Source organism: Anabrus simplex, chromosome 6, assembly GCF_040414725.1.
Source record: "Anabrus simplex isolate iqAnaSimp1 chromosome 6, ASM4041472v1, whole genome shotgun sequence".
NCBI lineage: Eukaryota > Metazoa > Arthropoda > Insecta > Orthoptera > Tettigoniidae > Anabrus > Anabrus simplex.
The window spans coordinates 149,889,661-149,908,498 of NC_090270.1; the positions used below are offsets into that span (position 1 = coordinate 149,889,661).

Below are 18,838 nucleotides of genomic sequence, written 5' to 3' on the forward strand. Positions count from 1 at the left end.
GATACATCGGATTGGTCGGAAATTACTAAAAGAAATTCGGGATTGGATAAATCTAAAACAAGGGGAAAAAGAGGGGTATACAGCCAACTTAAACAATAACAGAAAGAAATTTAACAAGAAACAAACTTTTGAAATAAGAACTTCTAAAAAAAAATAGTTCTTTCACTCCGCACTAGGGTGCACTATTGTTGATCTTCAGTAGTGTCCTCTAGAAGAGAAAGTTCACACTTCTTACTACAAGCAAAACAAAATACGTCGAAAATGACACAGTTCAAAAACTCCAAAATTTCCAGGTAGAGACATCTTCTGAGAAACTTGAAAATTAATACTGTCCATAAAGTTCAGACTTCCTCCAGCAGAGGAGTTTCAACAGGCGCAAATTTTAAATTAGCGGTGTGGACGTGTACCGCCCGGTACAGACCTCCCCCCCCAAAAGTTCCTCCAGGGGTGACACATGAAATTGTTTGAAAACAAGGTCCAAGTTTTGATGTAGATATGGAGATTAATTGCCAAAAAAATTTATAATATTTTCTTAATTTGGTTTGATTCAGTTTCAAAATTTTGTTGTTGCAGGTGAAGTACAGTCTTTAGGTTTGTAGAAGTTGAATTCTGAAGATAAACTTTTAATACTTAAAAGTGATGAAAAATTTTACAATGTCCACCAAATATTGCTGTTGAATTCCCAAGTGTAGTCATTGCTTATAGTAACTGTTCATGTAGTTGATGTTGATGAAGTTGGATGGCCAGACCGGCCGTTGCAGCTTGCGTCCAAAGGAGGCCGCTCGGACCCCTCAAGTACCCTGAGATACCGCTCGCCCGCACTATGAGGGGAGCAGAGGTGTTGAAACACGCCGCGCCCGCGGTGAACATATACAGGCTGCGGGCAAGTAGCAGGTCGTGCGCCGCACATCAGCCTAGGCCGGGAGGAGAGCTCCGGCTCGCCGTGCACATGTCGTCCTCGCTGGGGCCGAGGAGGCCCTTCCTCAAACCCAGTCGCGGCACGGCGCCGCGCGGCTGCGGGGGCGCTGAAACATTAAAACTAGGCGGCAGAATTTGTTGGACCATCATCATTTTTGAGGGCACAGGCTTTGTGGAGAGGTTGAGGGGCCAGCGGCGTGCAGATATCCATGGCATTTAATATGGTATTTAATATAATCAAGCCACAGTGTGTATAGCAGGAGACGGGAGCGTGGTAATGGCCATGGTAAGGACAAAATGGCAGTTTAACGGATCGGGGAAGGTTTTACAAAAAATGCTTACATATAAAACAAAATAGAAGGAGCAGAATGCCTTAAGAGTGGAAACTCAAAAAAAAATATAACCTTGATATTCCTATCAAATTATATGAAGCAAGTTGACACAAAATTTACACCGGTTTCACCTGGGACAGGTGAACCCTAAATATCCTCTCGGTGGCTGGATTGCTTACTAACAATGTAACCGGCGTAAGAAAATCGAGAATGATACAAGGCCCATGAAATCTGGGGGCAAGCTTGCCCGCGGGAACAAAGTTCTTGACCATAACTTGGTCACCTACCTTCAAAGGGGTGAGTCTCCGTTCACGATCATACCTTTCCCTAACCTTTTCATGAGACACTTTAAGATTGGCTTTAGCCTTCTTCCAAAGATCTTTAATGTTGTCCGGATCTATTGTCTCGGGTAGAATGTCACTCAGAGACCAGAGGTTAGAGAGCGGCGTGTTGGGAACAAACTTGAACATCAACGAGGCTGGAGTAAATTTATGTGATTCATGAACCGCCGAATTCAAAGCAAAAGCTAACCAATGCAGGGACGTGTCTCACCTGGAATGATCTTCATGATGATAGGCAATAAGTGCGGACCTGAGATTACGGTTAACCCGTTCAGCCAGAGATGGTTGAGGGTAATAAGCAGAAGTAGTTACATGAGAGATGGACAAGTCAAAACAGAATTTACGAAATAAATTAGATGTAAAAGCCTTAGCATTATCAGATACAATATATTGGCACGGACCAAAAGAAGCAAAAATAGAATTTAAGCAAGTAATGGTAGACTGAGCGGTAGCCAGCTTAGTCGGAAATAACCAGGAAAATCTAGTAAAGCCATCTACGCATACAAAGATGAACTTGTTAGCATTTCCCTTTGACTGGGGGAAGGGTCCTACATAATCAATATACAGGCGTTCCATGGGGCGCGACGCTTGATGCGAAGACAAAAGGCCTACCTTGGTGGACATGGTGGGTTTACTGAGCAAACAAGATTTACAAGCTTTTACAAGTTCACGGATTTCACCGTCCATACCTTTCCAGATGAACATTTCACGAATCTTTTCACGAGTTTTAAAGATACCCAGATGCCCTCCTAATGGGGTCTCATGATAATACTTGAAGATCATAGGTACAAGAACAGCTGGAACGACAACTTTCATCATCTTATCATGCCTCGATTGGCAACATAGAACACCATTCCTCAGAACATTAGGGACAACATGTTCCCCAGAAGAAAGGGTTTCCATTATCGGAGCCAGCGTCGGATCTTCACGTTGGTATTTCTCAATATCCCTAAAAAGCATGGGAGCATCTGTTAAGATGGCATTAACACCAGATAGTATGGACTCGGGAGGTGATGAACTGTCGACCGGTTCATGGGTCTCGACGTCGTTAGAAAACATACGACTGAGTCCATCAGCAACAACATTTTCGGTACCTCTGATATGCCTGACATCGAATTGGATGGCAGAAATACGGATGGCCCAACGGGCTATACGACCAGTACGACGCGGCCTACCTAAGACCCAGCTTAAGGCTTGATTATCTGTCTCCAGGTCGAATTTGACATGTTCCAGATAGAGACGGAACTTTTCTAAGGCGAATTAGACTGCCAAACCTTCGAGCTCATCGATGGAATACTTGGCTTCTTGAGCCGACAAGGTCCTAGATGCATAGGCGATGGGTCGCCTCCCTAGTTCAGTCTCTTGAAGAAGGACTGCAGCTACTGCTGACGACGACGCGTCAGTTTGGACGATGAATTTCTTCGAGAAATCAGGCATAGCAAGTACAGGGGCATTACAGAGAGCCAATTTAAGATCTTCAAAAGCGGCTTGTTGAGAAGGTCCCCACTCGAATTTGATGCCTTTCCTACGAAGAAGGTTTAAGGGCGCCGCTCTATTAGCAAAGTTAGGAATGAACTTTCTGAAGAAATTCACCATACCAATAAACCTGGCGATGCCTTTAATGTCCTTGGGAGGTTTAAAATCACGGATGGCCTGTGTTCTCGAATGATCGACTGCAACACCATCAGGTGACACAATATGCCCTAGGAATGACATAGAGGGCTTAGCAAAGGCAACCTTGGACAACTTGACAGTTAACCCAGCCTTACGAAGGCGATTGAGAACTTCTCGCAGATGATCTAGATGTTCTTCGAAGGTTTCCGAAAATACGACGACATCATCCAAGTAGTGATACAAGTACTCAAATTTGATGTCGGAGAAGACCCTATCTAGCAGCCTAGTGAGTACAGCTGCTCCCGTGGGGAGCCCGAAAGGCACGCGGTTGTATTCATATAAATTCCAGTCCGTGGCAAACGCTGTAAGGTGTTTAGACTCTTCGGCAAGGGGAATTTGATTATAGGCCTGATTCAAGTCCAAGATAGTAAAGAACTTGGCCTTACGAAACCATGAAAAACAAGAATGAAGGTCGGGAAGGGGCACAGATTGTAACACCACCTTCCGATTGAGAGCCCTGTAATCAATGACAGGCCTGAAGCCCCCTTGGGGTTTCGGGACTAGAAAAATAGGCGAAGAACACGCTGACTTAGAGGGCCTAATAATACCATCCTTCAACATCTGATCGATAATTTCTTTCAGAGCCTTCATTTTAGGTGGAGATAGCCTATAAGGTGGAAAACGGACAGGAATCGAATCCGTGACCTCAATTTTGTATTCAATAAGGTCAGTAACACCAAGAGTATCAGAGAACACCTCCGGAAAGGACTGACACAATTTGCGAATACTATCAGCCTGCTCCTCAGGTAGATGTCTAAGGTCTAACAACATCTCATCCTGGGTAGGCGAAATAGATGAACATGATACAGAATTACACTTTAACAAGGGAATGTTACAATTGGACGCAAATTTGAATGTGCACGACTTACTCTGAAGATCGAGCACAAGACCAGTGTGAGAAATGAAGTCCGCTCCCAATATGATGGGGCAAGACAAGTGCTTAGCCACAAACTGTTTGGTTTTCCATGTAAATTTAAAAATACGAATTTTGACCAGTAAGGAACCTAGAATTTCTAATGGAGATGAATTAGCCGAAACATATAGAACAGGAGATGAGACATAGTCAGGTAGTTTACAAACAGATTTCAATTTAGAATACCATTCAGCCGAAATAATCGAACAGACACTGCCTGAATCTAATAAAGCGGTTATAGGCTCATTGTTTAACTCAATCTTAAGAAACGGAATAGGTGCGGGGGAATCCGCCGCAATCCTAAGACACTCTTTGGGACATTCAAAAGATGCATTTGAAAATTGCTCGTTCCATGAATTTACAACCTGTTTACTAGGGGCTGAGTCTCGGGAAGATGGATTAGTCGACTCAGCCGAAGCCACTAGTCACTTTTTATTATTGGCATAGGTGGAATTTGCACCAGAAGTTGAGCAGGAGGGGGTACTATTCGAATTTGGGCAATTCTTGGCGATATGTGAGAAAGCCCCACATTTAAAACAGCCTTGTGATGAACCAGCCCCATTACTTGTCCCACTCGACTTGATCAGTGGACACTTATTGCGCAGGTGGTCAGGCGACCCACAAGCATAACATTTACGAGGGGTGACTGATCGGCGAGGTGGAGGCCGAGTATTACTAAAGGAAGGCGGGGGTTCTTTCGCTACACGCAAAGAATCGGCGTATCTAACTCCTTCCGCTGAGACGGCCAATGCTTCAAGTTCCGAGAAAGTTTGCGGGCACGCCGCGAAACACAAATATGACCTGTAGGGTGGTGAAATCCCTTCCACAATAGCTTGTACAATCTGATCCTCAGGGAAATGAAGAGCAAACACCCTAGTATAAAACTTAATATCTTGGATGAAGTCTGCCAAGTTTTCATCCAAGCGCTGTACCCGATAATAGTACTTCTGAATAAGGGAGGACCTGGCCCTAGCAGGGATGAAGTTAGCTAGCAAGTGGGCATGGAAATCCTCAATAGATGATTGCTCGGCAATGGCTCTTACGATTTTATCAGAGAGAATACCAATAGCATACGGATAGATAATTTGCAAAATTTGACATGGAGAAAGAGAAAAAACAAGGGCATGATACTGAAATTCAACTAGAAATCTTAAAAATGAAATTACGTCACTGGTGGTATTAACGGAAAACTTAGAGATACCTCTGAGCAACATTGCCAAGGGATGAGGTAAGCTACTAAACCCGGGTGACATAGTAGGTAAAGGTTTCAATGGCAAGGAAGTTAATTCAGAACGTACATTATTTAATGAGTTACGGCGTTCAGACCCGTCCAATGGGGCAGAGGTTGTTTGAGCAGCAATGGTTTTCCTATTGACTTCTCCCTTATGAGGCTCTTCCTCGCTACCTACATTCACCGTGACGGGTTGATCAGTTTTGGGAGGAACCTCCCCAGTTAACAATTGAGTGACCTTGCTAGATAATTCAGAAATGTTTTCAAGCAGCGTACTAGCTTCCTTCCTCTGAACGTCATTCAACTTCAGAGACAACAGATCATTAACTCTATTTGAAAAGTGATATAGCCTGGCTTGCACACGCTTAATTTGATTAGGAGAAGGATCATTTTCATCAAAAAAACTAACTACAGATGCTAGCCCAGTAATATTCTCGACGATCGTGGAAAGAGAGTCGTCAACTTCTTTCTCTCCCAAGGTGGGAATTGAAATAGGCAATTCAAGGGACTCTCTAAGCTTGTTTGTGTCTACTGCAACCGTGCCTCCAGATTGCACATTTCTAATAGTTAACTCATATATCAACTCCTCTTTGCGCAAATAGTTAAGATGGAGAACATCGCGAGGTCCGGGCATCATGACAGAACAATTTTGAAAAACTCAAAAAAAATTCCAGCAACTGAGAAAATTGTTAGAGTTCGGAAAAAAACAATGTTTAACCGTCAAAAAGGGCTAAATTGAGACCCATTCAACCACGCTCTGCTACCACTTGTTACCGTGTTTTAGTGGTAGGTAGAGGTGAAAGAAGGTGCGGGCGTGAACGGGTCTCAAACTACGGAATCAAAGTTAATGTAAAATTTAACAAGGTTATATTTTCTTTTCAAAAACAAAGAAATAACAAGCATGGCAGGTACAAAGTAGCAAGTCCAAAGGGTAGTTACAATATTTACAGGATTTGGGCTTCGCGCCCTGACTTCACAATGCTTGGGCAATCAGCTCAGTTTTACCCCAAACACGAGTTTCAACAGAGGGGCAGAAAACCCCATTCATGCCTAGGAGTCCTTGCTCCAAATTACACTGAAAAGCCTCCACGAGGCATACAACACTCAATTTTCAAAAGAGCCACACGCTCTCAACTTTAAGCCTCTCAAAGGCCACACCAAACTCCACCTTCGAGTTGTCCTCACTGGACATAGACACAGGGGTAAAATACCCAACCTACTGAGGTCTATTAAATGAAAAGAAGGTTGATTACATGACCTCCAAAATAACAATTTGAGAGGAGGCGATCTGCACTCCTAATACACTTGTTTTTAAAACCTAATCTGGCTCTAGGCCACTAATGCACGGGCTAATCCCATACTACAGAGGTGACTTTAGAAAAGAGCAATTTGTTTTACGTTAACGAAGAATAGGTTGAGAAAATAAGTTCACCTCAAAACAATGTGAGTGGGAGCTCGAGAGGGTTAGCACTCTCTATCCCAATATGCAGCTTTAAAAGAGAATAGATGAAAGATTGGTTACATTTTAGGAAAAGGTTACATGGTGGAAACGCTTCGAACCCGCTCCGAGAGTTAAACTGCCAACCTAGCAAGAAAATAAGTTATTAAGAGGCCATTACCTGGTGTTGAACAGCTGGAGAAGAAAGAGGCGCTTCCCGCCCCCTGCTATGTACTTTACACACTGAAAGATGGAAAAGAAGTGGCCCGGAGACCCAAAAATCAGCAGTTTAAATACTCTCGCGGAAGGTTCTAGGCGTTTTAGGGAAGAGAACACCCGCCCACAATCACTTTATTGGCTAGGGTACAGAAACATATCCAAGTTGGGGGAAGATACATCGGATTGGTCGGAAATTACTAAAAGAAATTCGGGATTGGATAAATCTAAAACAAGGGGAAAAAGAGGGGTATACAGCCAACTTAAACAATAACAGAAAGAAATTTAACAAGAAACAAACTTTTGAAATAAGAACTTCTAAAAAAAAATAGTTCTTTCACTCCGCACTAGGGTGCACTATTGTTGATCTTCAGTAGTGTCCTCTAGAAGAGAAAGTTCACACTTCTTACTACAAGCAAAACAAAATACGTCGAAAATGACACAGTTCAAAAACTCCAAAATTTCCAGGTAGAGACATCTTCTGAGAAACTTGAAAATTAATACTGTCCATAAAGTTCAGACTTCCTCCAGCAGAGGAGTTTCAACAGGCGCACATTTTAAATTAGCGGTGTGGAGGTGTACCGCCCGGTACAATAATAATAAAAAATAATGGTTTACATTTTTCTGAATGGAAGTTCTTCATATATTCTGATTTCCTACCACACGAAAGTTCTCAAACCAACCTTAGATTTGTTTTTCAGAAATCAGCATTATTAGAAAACAACAGTTTTTTACTTCATTGAGCAGATATATAAAATAAATGCATAAAATACGTCAACATTTCTGAGAGATTTAAACAAAATAATAAATGGCTCCCAGCATTTTCCTCAGTGCCTTCCCAAAAGCGAATTCTGTTTCCTACAATCTACCCTTCTTCTCACACGCTGACGAACTAGAGTTCTGTAACAACCTAGCTGGTGTTTTCAATGGTATGAATGTCTCATATGTACCTAATGAGTGGAAACATTTTATTGATAGTCCAAAGAGAAGTTTAAGGACGGTTCTGTTGAACAATAGCAATTTACCACATTTCGTTCCTGTACGTCATTCAGTCCATTTAAAAGAATCGTGTGGTACTTCGAAAGCTCTGCTACTGAAGATGAAGTATGATGAACATAAATGGAGCGTTTGTGGTGATATGAAAGTGCTCTCTATTCTTCCAGGCCAGAAATCGAGATCGGAGCAGAAAATGTGGTCACAAAGGAGCAATTTAGTTCTGGAGAACAAACATGTGAAGTATGAGCCATTAGTTCCTCCTTCTAATATCCCTCTTCCACCACTCCATGTAAAAATTGGGCTTGATGTAGCAATTCGTTACCGCTGTGAATAAGGACAGTGACTGTTACAAAAGTTCTCACAGAAACCAAGATGGCAGCAGACACTTTCGACGGACCCTATATTCGTGATCTAATGCAGGATGAGACCTTCCCTTAGTCGATGTCCGAGTTTGAGATGTCAGCATGGTTGGCATACAAGAAAGTGACAAAAGTTTCTTGGCAACAAGCAGTCTGAGAACTATAAGGAAAATTGTGGAGGAAATGTTACAAAACTTTACAAATCTTGGATGTAGAATGTTGTTAAGGTGCATTTTCTTCACAGTCATATTGATTACTTCCCTGCGAATCTTGGTGCAGTGAGTGAAGAACGAAGTGAGCGGTTTCCTAAAGATATTACAGTAAATAATGATAATGGCGTATGGCCTCCGGAGAGGCCTGGTGCAGGTCTTTCTCTAGTAGACGGCCTATTGGGTGACCTGCATGTCTGTGAAGATGAGGGCCCTACCTACGGTGACTTCTAATGTTGAATACGCCACAAACCCAGCCCCCGAGCCTTTGGAATTAACCAATTAAGGTTAAAATCCCCGACCCGGCCGGGAATCGAACCCGGGAAACTCTGAACCCAAGGCCAGTACGCTGACCATTTAGCCAACGAGTCGGACATTAGAGTAACTGAAACCCGCTACCAAGACGATTGGGATGTGTCAATAATGCCTGATTACTTACTGAATGTGTTTGGAAAAAGACACTAGTCAAAGACATAGAGTTTGGAAGAAAATGTTTGTTGTTTAAAGGGGCCTAACATTAGAAGTCATCGGCCCCTAATAATAATAATAATAATATTATTTTCGTGTTGTTTCTGCTAGCGTAGTATAGCCCTTAGGAGGAGTCATCTGCGGTCGATGAGAAACTGAACGTTAAACAGTTCGGTTCGGGGACTGGATGTTTACACTGTAGCCAAACTTCCAGAAACACGCACACCAAATACACACACACACACACTAAACACAACATCCGGAGACCAATGTACAGAAGGCCGATATGCTGACCACTTAGCCATCGAGCTGGAATCCCGCCATGTCACCCCATTTGCAGATTTTATTAACTCGTCTTTTATTATGCCATGTTATACATTTTATTTTAACAAGAAGACCCGCGCTGCTCAGCAATATTCGTTATGGGCAGGTGAAATAACGTGTCTTGATATGAATTGCTCGCGTACTTTCTTGAATGTTTATTTTTGGATGCATATATGTTAACATTATAATTTTATTGGCTTTATGCCACTAAGTACATTTTTCGGTTTTCGGAGACGCCGAGGTGCCGGAATTTAGTCCTGCAGGATTTATTTCACCTGCCAGCAAATCTACATACACGAGGCTGACGTATTTGATCACATTCAAATACCATCGGACTGAGCCAGGATTGAACCCGTCAAGTTAGGGTCAGAAGGTCAGCAGCGCCTTAACCGTCTGAACCACACAGCCCGGCAGTATTAATATTAATATATACGTTAATTTTGTGTCAAGTGAAATTTTATAGATTTCTTTCTTCTGACGTTGATTAATTTTATACGAACTATTTCGTCGTCGTACAGTTATTGTTGTGTGTTTAGTTAAAAGTTACAGTGAGCGCATAAAATTTGAATTCGACACTAGTATTCGATTTTGGGTGCTAGGGGTCTTACCCCCACAGTATGTTTCTCCAGATATACAGTCATATGTGGTTTGGTTGTTTTTGTAGAAAGCTATGCTAAAAAACCAGACACACAATCTCGATCATTTATGAGATTTTGTTCTTCAGCCCTTTTCACCCCCAATAGCGATAGAGACTTGAACGGCATCTGAATGTCACGGTTTATCTCAGCTATCCCGAAAAGTATGGATTCGGCATAATATTGGCGATTTTCGATTGATTTTTTAATGTCACTCCTTCCCAGCCCACAAGCATAGTCTTACTCACATAGTATTTTTCTAAGTCATATGTGTACCAAGTTTGATTGAAATTGCAGGTTTGCAATTTTAATCACTTAGCTTCACCGATATCCTAATGTAAATATGTTACTCCTTACGTCTGTGAAACACGCTAAGTACAGAATGTATTAAGGGCTAGACAATATTTCGCAAGCTATTATTGGGGTGGTCATTTAGGGATTTCATTTTATGATTGCTCGAAGTTCAGTGAAATTAGAAACCTATCAATGCCTGACCGGTAGGAAATTCGGGAGCGAATTCCGGTTCAGTATAACGGCCGGACACACTGTTTAATGCAAACATTTTGTAATACATAGATAATTATTACCAACATATTACTAAATCTTTCGACATATATTCTAACCCCATGTGGAAGAATGTGTTCACTTATGCGTGCACCTGCAGTGCTTAGGTGAAGAACGTTAGTCAACCATTATTCTTTCCCGACCTCAACGGTATTAGATTTTCGAGGTCTGGGGAATCTTTCATGTTCGTGGTACTTCTCTTTCTTTTGCCGTTACCTTCACTTTCCCACCTTCTGGTTCATGTTAATCGGAGGGTGATTACCCAGTTGTACTTCCTCTGAAAACAATAATAACACCACCAGTACCATATCGAACACGTAGTATACAATTGTTCTAAATGTCAACCAGTAACCACTACAACCTGCGAATAGAGTGCGCGCCTTATTTTCAAAAAACGTTAATGACCATAAGGTTCTTGAATTTTTACATTTTTGACGATGATAACAACAATATTAAAATACACAGTTCAACAAAATTAAGGGAAAATGTTTTTTAACGTCTGGTATGTGAATGTTAATTTGGTAGGTGAGGTTCCAATGATCGTGCAGCATACCTTGAGCAGGGGCGAAGCGTCAGGGGAGACAGGGTAGACAGCGTGTACCCTTAACACTTTGTGAACGAAATACTGTCTAGTTAATTCAGTTAATTTTGGAACATTAATTATGTCCACATTCATGACATTATCGCATTCCTCGCTTTAATTACTTTCGTCTCACTTCGGCAATGTTAGGGCTCGTGTCAGTTACACGAAGCACGTTGGCGAAAGTAGACGCTGTCCATTCTGTGTATGATCTATGATCCCTTTGATTTTCAAAGCTTTCAGATAGAGCAGCGCTAACGCTATCTGTACGTGCTAACTGTGAAACTATGACTTTCCTATAGCGAGATTTCTCCGCCCAGTAGAAAGAATTGCCAGCGTCTCTTCTTGCTCTCATTGGCTAGTACCCGGATCTCAGGTATAAAGGTGCCCTTATTGGCTACCATTTTTTTTTTTTTTTTTTGTTGTGGTCAAGTACACGAGAGTCCCGTGGCGAACACTAGGCCACTCTACTCGTCTGTTTCTGCGACGTTGTGAATAATTCACATCAGCACCAGCACGACGTACACTAATGGAGGAAAAACAATCTGTCGATGACGGAGCAAGTCCGCCATGTCAGGGCTGAAACCTCCCTTCGCTGAGCTATTAGTATTCAAATATATACTAGTGCTAGTTGGCAGGGTTGGAGAGATGTTGTATATATGATTAACGAGAAGGCAAGTTGAAGGTAGCAAGGCGATGAACAGGGTGAGCTGGCTTACGGGATTAAGAGCTGTCGGGAGGGCATAACGGGGACTTGGAGGGGAAGATGAGGTGACAGATGAGAGGAAAGAAGAGTAAGAAGAAGCTGGGTTAAGTGGGAGGTGTCCTGGTTGGCTGGGATAGCAGGTGGATGACGCGGCGGGGGAAAAGAGTGGTTGAGAAGTGGTGGTGGAGATCTTGGTCCTTGCAGGTGCCTGGAGTCCTTATAGTGCTTCTTGATAGCACTCTTGATGTATGGGCACCCGGGGAACGACGCCGCATGTTTGCCGTCGCAATTTGCGCACCTCGGCTGCAAGCGAGGTACCTGACAGTCGGTGTGACGGTGGGGGCCGCCGCACCGATTGCACCTGGTGGAGTTGGTGCAGGTACCAGCTGTATGGTGCAGCTGGAGGCAGTTGTAACACTGCACGACGAGGGAAGGGCGGGGGGTGGAGGGGGGGGCTGGGGGGTGACTGGTTCTGGGTTCGAAGTGGAAGTCTTCAGAACTGGCGTTCGTCGTCTTCTTCTTCTTCTTCTCCGGCGTGTCTGGGTGGCACTGCTGGTGAAGATTGGCAGGGGTTGCTCTGGGACTTGGTCAGAGTCTTCTCTTGGCGATGGGGGAGGGGTGGGGAGAGCCAGGGTGACAGGGTCAGTAGAAGTGAAAGGGTCTGATTGAATTTCTGTAACAGAGATGGGGTCAGTTTGGGTTTCAGTGTCCTGGGTGTTAGGAGTCTGAGGGCTATTGTTGGAAGGTATTGGCTGTGCAGACATGATGACTGGATTAATAAGAATAGGAGATGGTAAATCAGGAATTTTGAGTTTCTGAAGAATGGCCGGAATAAGTTTGTTGCTGAGTGGAGTGATAAGGAGATGGTTATTATGGGTTTCTTCGATGACTGCGATGTGACTGCTCAGGATCGGCTCTATGGCTTCAATAACGGTTTTTCTAATGGCAGGTATGGGTCCGGGGTTTGAAAGTGGAATAATGAGAAGGCTATTGTTAGGATTGATGGGGGAGGAGGTGTTTTTCCTGGTGTAATGAAATGGATGCTGATACGGAGGTGGTTCTTCCATTGCGATGTCTTCTTCTTCTTCGTCGTCGTCTTCCGAATCCAGGAGTGACTCCATCATTTCTTGCCATCCCGGAAGTTGGTCAGCGGGAGAGAAAGGGATACCTTTACCGGCAAGGCGGTTGGAGAGGACAGGTAGAGAGTCCTGGGTTCGAGGGAGGACGAAGATTACATGGGAGTCAGCATTTTCATCTATCCAATGAATTAGGTTGGTAGAAGAGCGGAGAGCAGCGGCTATGCGTTGCCTGAGCAGTTTCATATTGGTTGGGGTGGGTTCTGAAGGGGGGGAAATGACCAGATAATTATCCATGGGTTTGGGGTCGGAATCTATAAATTCAATTTTCATCAGGTGGTTGAAGTTCACATATGGGCCCCAGCTACTCGGTCCACCGGGGTTGTCCATATTGAATAAAAGAAGAGTGAAAGAAAAAGAGAGAGAAGTAATAAAAGATGAGGTGGAAGGGCTGGGAAGGAGAGGAGGAGACGGGAGCTAGCACTAGTGGTCAAACTCCTAAGAGGACCAGGGCTGGGTGCACTCGGGGGGTACCAGTCGCGCCAGGTGTAGTTGGTAACCGGGTCGCGCCGGGACAAGTCGCGAGCAAGCACACACCGAGTGCGAGACAAATAGCTCTTTTTCCTTGACAAATTGCTCCTTTGTAGTAGTCAGCCCTACGGGCTAGCGGTGAGTCGGCTGGGCTGGACTGGTGGACCGTTGAGCAGCCGGGGCGAATATGTGAGACCGCAGAAAGGTGGGCCCACGACTATATCTGAAAAGTCGGACCGCGCTGAGAACGGCTGGGAAAAGCAAGATGGCGGCCGTTGCCGGGGACTCTTGCTGCTGCTGGCGGTCGGTGGCTGGGGGCGAGCCGGGGCTCGCTCAGGCTGGACACTCGGCGAAGCGCTCCTGGCGGCTGGGTGCGGTACTGACAAGTACCGCAGGCGAGAACAGTGACGGGAACTGCCGGTGAGCTGGCGGTAATCAGGAAGCAAGCTCGGTGGAGGGTTCTCACGAGGTCTTGACTGCTCGGAGCATAAGCATCGAATGATGTGTGTGAATGGCGGCTGTGTGAGAAAGTGAATTGGCTACCATCTCAGACATGCTTTTGATGTAATTATTTTGAATTTGTTTTATCATAAAAATACGTCTAAAAATAAAATAATAATATTCAAATACGAAATATAGCAAACTTACACCTAATAAATGACTGACAGCATAAAAACCATTCAAGAACACGCATTTTCTTGCTCGCCAATATTAGTTAAGGTATTATGACCACAATAACTATTGGCTTACATTCCTCCAGAGTGTGCATACGGAAACAACAAAATTGCTTACTACATGCCGTATATTCCGTTAACGTCAGTTTCTAGTGAACGCGCTATGAGGGCCTTGAAACGAATTAAAACCTATTTAAGGAATTCAATGAACAACCTGGGTCTGTCCAACTTGTAAACTCTAGCTATGCATAGAGAAGGAACTGCTGTGGTATCTTAGTAATTCGCCTGACTTCAAGACGAGTGTAACAGATATATTTGCTCAAATGAAGGACAGGCGGATTGAACTCATTTACAAGAATATTGTTTAAGGTGACTTGTACCAAAATCCGTTTATTTCATATTTCTCTTATTAAACCTACACAGCAATGAAATATATTGCTATTTTTTTTTTCTAAAAGTATGTTGTTATCTGACAACTCTCGCTGTCTACTTAGTCTATATTTATAAATAAAACGAGTGCATGTAGGGTTATAGGTTGTTATAGGATTTGTCTTAGTTTCATGCATTAATATAATATTGAATGTAGATCTGTATGCGTCGAAAACAAAATTCCATACATAATATGATTAAAATAGTTTATATAAAAAAATCTCTGTCTACCCCGTTACTTAATTCACGCTTCGCCACTGACCTTGAGACCTTAGCTACTAAGGGTATGTCAAATCGAAGTTATACCCCATCTGTAGGCGTAGGCATGCATTAAACTGTCAAGTGCCCCTCAAAACAAAGTGAATAGCGGTGCGTCCGTGTATCGTTGTGAGGTACACAGACTACTGCGGTCATTTGAGCACGGTGTACGTAAACCAGCACATCCCATGAGACATATTAACGAGGTTCAATTCGCAAGGGCCGTCACTGTGATCCAGGAAGGATGGACTTTTCGCCGTGTTGCTGTGGATCTCACTGTCTCTCCGTCATTTATTCATCACTTGTGGAATCACTACAGTGAGACAGGCCAGTTCACAATGAGGGTTGGACAAGGTCTTGGACGTATGACAACACCACAGGATGACCGATATATGACCATCTGTGCGTTACGGCGTCGTTTAGCAACTGCCAGAGAACTGCAACAAGACCTCAGGAGGGTCACTGGAGTTACGGTGTCTGACCAGACAATAAGGAACAGGTTAAAGAAGTGTCCTTGTGACCCAGATGTCCTCTTCTAGTGCCTCGTTTAACGCAGCAACATCGCACAGCAAGCCTTCTGTTTGCCCGTATCCACGTCAGATTCCCTTTCACTTGTTTTCCTAGCCTTTTCTTAAATGACTGCAAAGGAATTGGAAATTTATTGAACATCTCCCTTGGTAAAATATTCCAATCCCTAACTCCTCTTCCTATAAAAGAATATTTGCCCAAATTTGTCCTGTCTTCTTTCTAGGATCTCCACCTTCTCCAACTTGTAATTCATCGAGAGGCATTCGCTGGCATGCAGGCATTCTGATTTTACTACAGTGTTTTAGTGCCTTTTTTCGCATACCATGAGATGCTTTTCTTGTAGAAGTGGTTTTTAGTTAGTCTGTAAGCTCTCTCTATTTTGAGATTATTATTATTATTATTATTATTATTATTATTATTATTATTATTGTTATTATTATTATTATTATTATTATTATTATTATTATTATTATTTGTTTCAGAGCCTTTCCGTGCACCCAGGCCAAACTATATACGAAATTTAGAGTTAGGATCATACTATAAGTTCCACACGGAAGGCATTTCATGGGAACGAGCTCGCAGGAGATGTGCCCAAGAGGGGGCTCATCTTGCAATCATCGACACTCCAAAAGAAGCTGAAGAACTCAAGAAAATGTTTGCAGAGCATCCTAAAATAGCAGACGTCGACTGGTTGAACAATCAAGCTTATATCGGCGTGCACGACCAAGCTGATGAAGGAAATTTCGTCACAGTGTTCGGTAAGCAAGTCATTCTAGCGATCTGAAACATCGTCGAGGAAAGAGCTATGTGATATATTGCAAATTTTGAAACATGTTGAATGTAGTAAAACATTTATTTAAGCACTAGCTGTAGTACCCGTCAGTGACAGGTCAATCACTTAGGATGTGCATGTGCGGGCATGCCTCTAACCGTCAGTGGCTTGTGGCGAACTGGTTTCCTAGCTCTCTGTGTCCCTTCGAACTTTCATATTCTTCTGTTCGTAACTCCGAATAAACCCATACAAGTAACAACCATTCCACCTGTTGCAACTTCCCTTATCCAACTTTTTGATGTGCGCTTTCTTTTTCTTTTTTTTTACCAAACCTTTTTACGATAGAGTCTTACTCGACAACATTGATATTAACGTCACACGATTCCATGATCAGTTGAACAATAACAATAACAGGATTAAGCATGCCTGGATGAAATATGCATTTCCAGTTTAATGTGATGCCTTTGATGCTCCTGAAATTCTGTCTGGGACACTGAAGATTCGAGTTGCTCCACTCCCAACTGCATAAATGCTTAATTCACACAGTGATCGATAGCTGCAGTCGCTTAAATGCGACCACTATCCAGTATTCGGGAGATAGTAGGTTCGAATCCCACTGTCGGCAGCCCTGAAGATGGTTTTCCGTGGTTTCCAATTTTCACACCAAGCAAATGCTGGGGCTGTACCTTAATTAAGGCTACGGCCGCATCCTTCCCACTCCTAGCCCCTTCCTGTCCCATCGTCTCCATAAGACCCATCTGTGTCGGTGCGACGTAAAGCAACTAGGGAAAAAAAATAGCTTCATCTTCACAACGAGCTTTATGACGTTTGCAGTTCTACTTAACAGATTTCAACATCAAGACCGATAAACATGTTTAAGTACATGTAAGGAGAGCTAAAATTAGTAGAAACATCATTGTTTTTAGCTGAGATTCCTCTAGTATTCATTCCGATATCAGTATCTATCTACGCTCTTAAATAGATATAAATATAAGTAACCTTTCGGGCGACTAAAATTAGTACAATGAGCATTATTAAAATTTTAACCCCATGTTCTATTTTTTCTAAATGATTTAAAAAATGCACCTCTTGGATTCACATTGTTAGCCAAACTAACTATGTTATATATCCGGTGTTTAATAATTAAAACAAAACTATTTTCCCCACTCATAGTAGGAATTAAAACACAAAAATGTATCATACCATACAAGTTTGGTGGTTAATATGATTCTACGGTAAAGCAAGGAAATCTCCTATGCGTGTGTATGTTATTACCCGACACCACGGTATGGGGGGTAGCGTACGTGCCCCTTACCCGGAGGCCACGGCTTAAATTCCCGGCCAGGCCAGGGAATTTTTCCTGGATCTGAGGGCTGCTTTGAGGTCCACTCAGCCTACATGATTACAATTGGGGACAGTGGAGGTGACTAGGGGTGATAAAACTTTATTATTCCATTTTAGGCGCCTGAAACTCGTAATTATTGGAATTGTTAGAAAAAAGCCATCTGTACAAGCCCTGTTGTCTTATCAGCTAATTCGTTCCTTTACTTTTTAATTATTACAAACCCGGGTACTTTATCTTGCCTGTAAATTGTTTTGCTCCCGTCCTCCTCCTCCCCGCACACTTTCAATTCCCAATCGCCACTACTGATTGAGGAGTCATCTGACGGTGAGATGGCGGCCCAGGTCTAGAAAGACGAGAAAACGGCAGAGAGTATTCGTCGTGCCGACTGCATGACACCTCGTAATCTGCAGGCCTTCGGGCTTGGTAGGCCATGGCACTTCGCGGCTCTTGCGCAATGGGGTTTGGTTTGGTTTATATGTTACTAGACGTTTCTTACATTTTTCTCTTCACGCTCCCCAATGCGATTACGTAAACAACTGATACCGTAATTTATGTAGAATTTATGGGACATTGTATAAGCGAAACGTTTTCTCGTGAACTGCTCAATTGTGAGCACAGAAATGTGTTAAGATATGGCAGATGATACTGAGTTACATCTTCAAAGAAATTTTATCTAATTTCTTTCCCATGTGTTTGAAGCGGGTAACAAGGAAAACAAACAAGAGGTATGACTGTTTATGCTGACTTCAAAACTGCTAGGACACCATCAATTTCAATGATTATAAGACTGTTCTAGCTAGCCAATAGATGTACGTGGCTTTTATTATCATTGTCATAGCCGAAAGGGTTCCAGGTTTACGTAGAATCCGAACCACAGAACCTGAAATTTAATCTCATAAATCCCATACACAATGTCCAGGATTTGAACTGTGGTCTCCTCTTGAGAAAATCACAAAAATGACGTCACTCGGTAGTCACGCCATGTATAATGGTTTCTAATGCCAGCCGGTGTACACAGAGTTTGCTGGACTGGCAGACATATGTAATAGCACCTTGTGGCTACGTCAAGAGAGCAATGGAAACTTGTCTCGCGCCTTAGTACCTTGGTACGTCACTTCGGTGACAGCAGTTTGAGGAACTTTTAGTATCGAATCAGTCCTCAGGATGATGGTGCAACATGCACAATGTCTAGAATATTATCACTTATCTATTGAGTAACGACCGAGAAATATGATGCTATTTTAAAATAATGGCCTTAGCTACCGTGTGCAGGTATTCTGACTTCATGCCAGTCAAGTCTCTTTGTGTCAATGTCGATGCT

The 18,838-nt window shown here is 42.9% G+C and overlaps 1 protein-coding gene across 1 annotated transcript in view; it reads left to right on the forward strand.

Moving 5' to 3' along the window:
* The window catches only part of LOC136875590 (hemolymph lipopolysaccharide-binding protein), a 42,724-nt gene that overhangs the window by 21,359 nt on the left and 2,527 nt on the right, over window positions 1–18,838 (forward strand). The window contains exon 4 of the mRNA XM_067149133.2: window positions 15,883–16,158. Within this exon, the coding sequence (XP_067005234.2) occupies window positions 15,883–16,158 (276 nt within the window). The remainder of the gene's footprint in view (window positions 1–15,882; window positions 16,159–18,838) is intronic.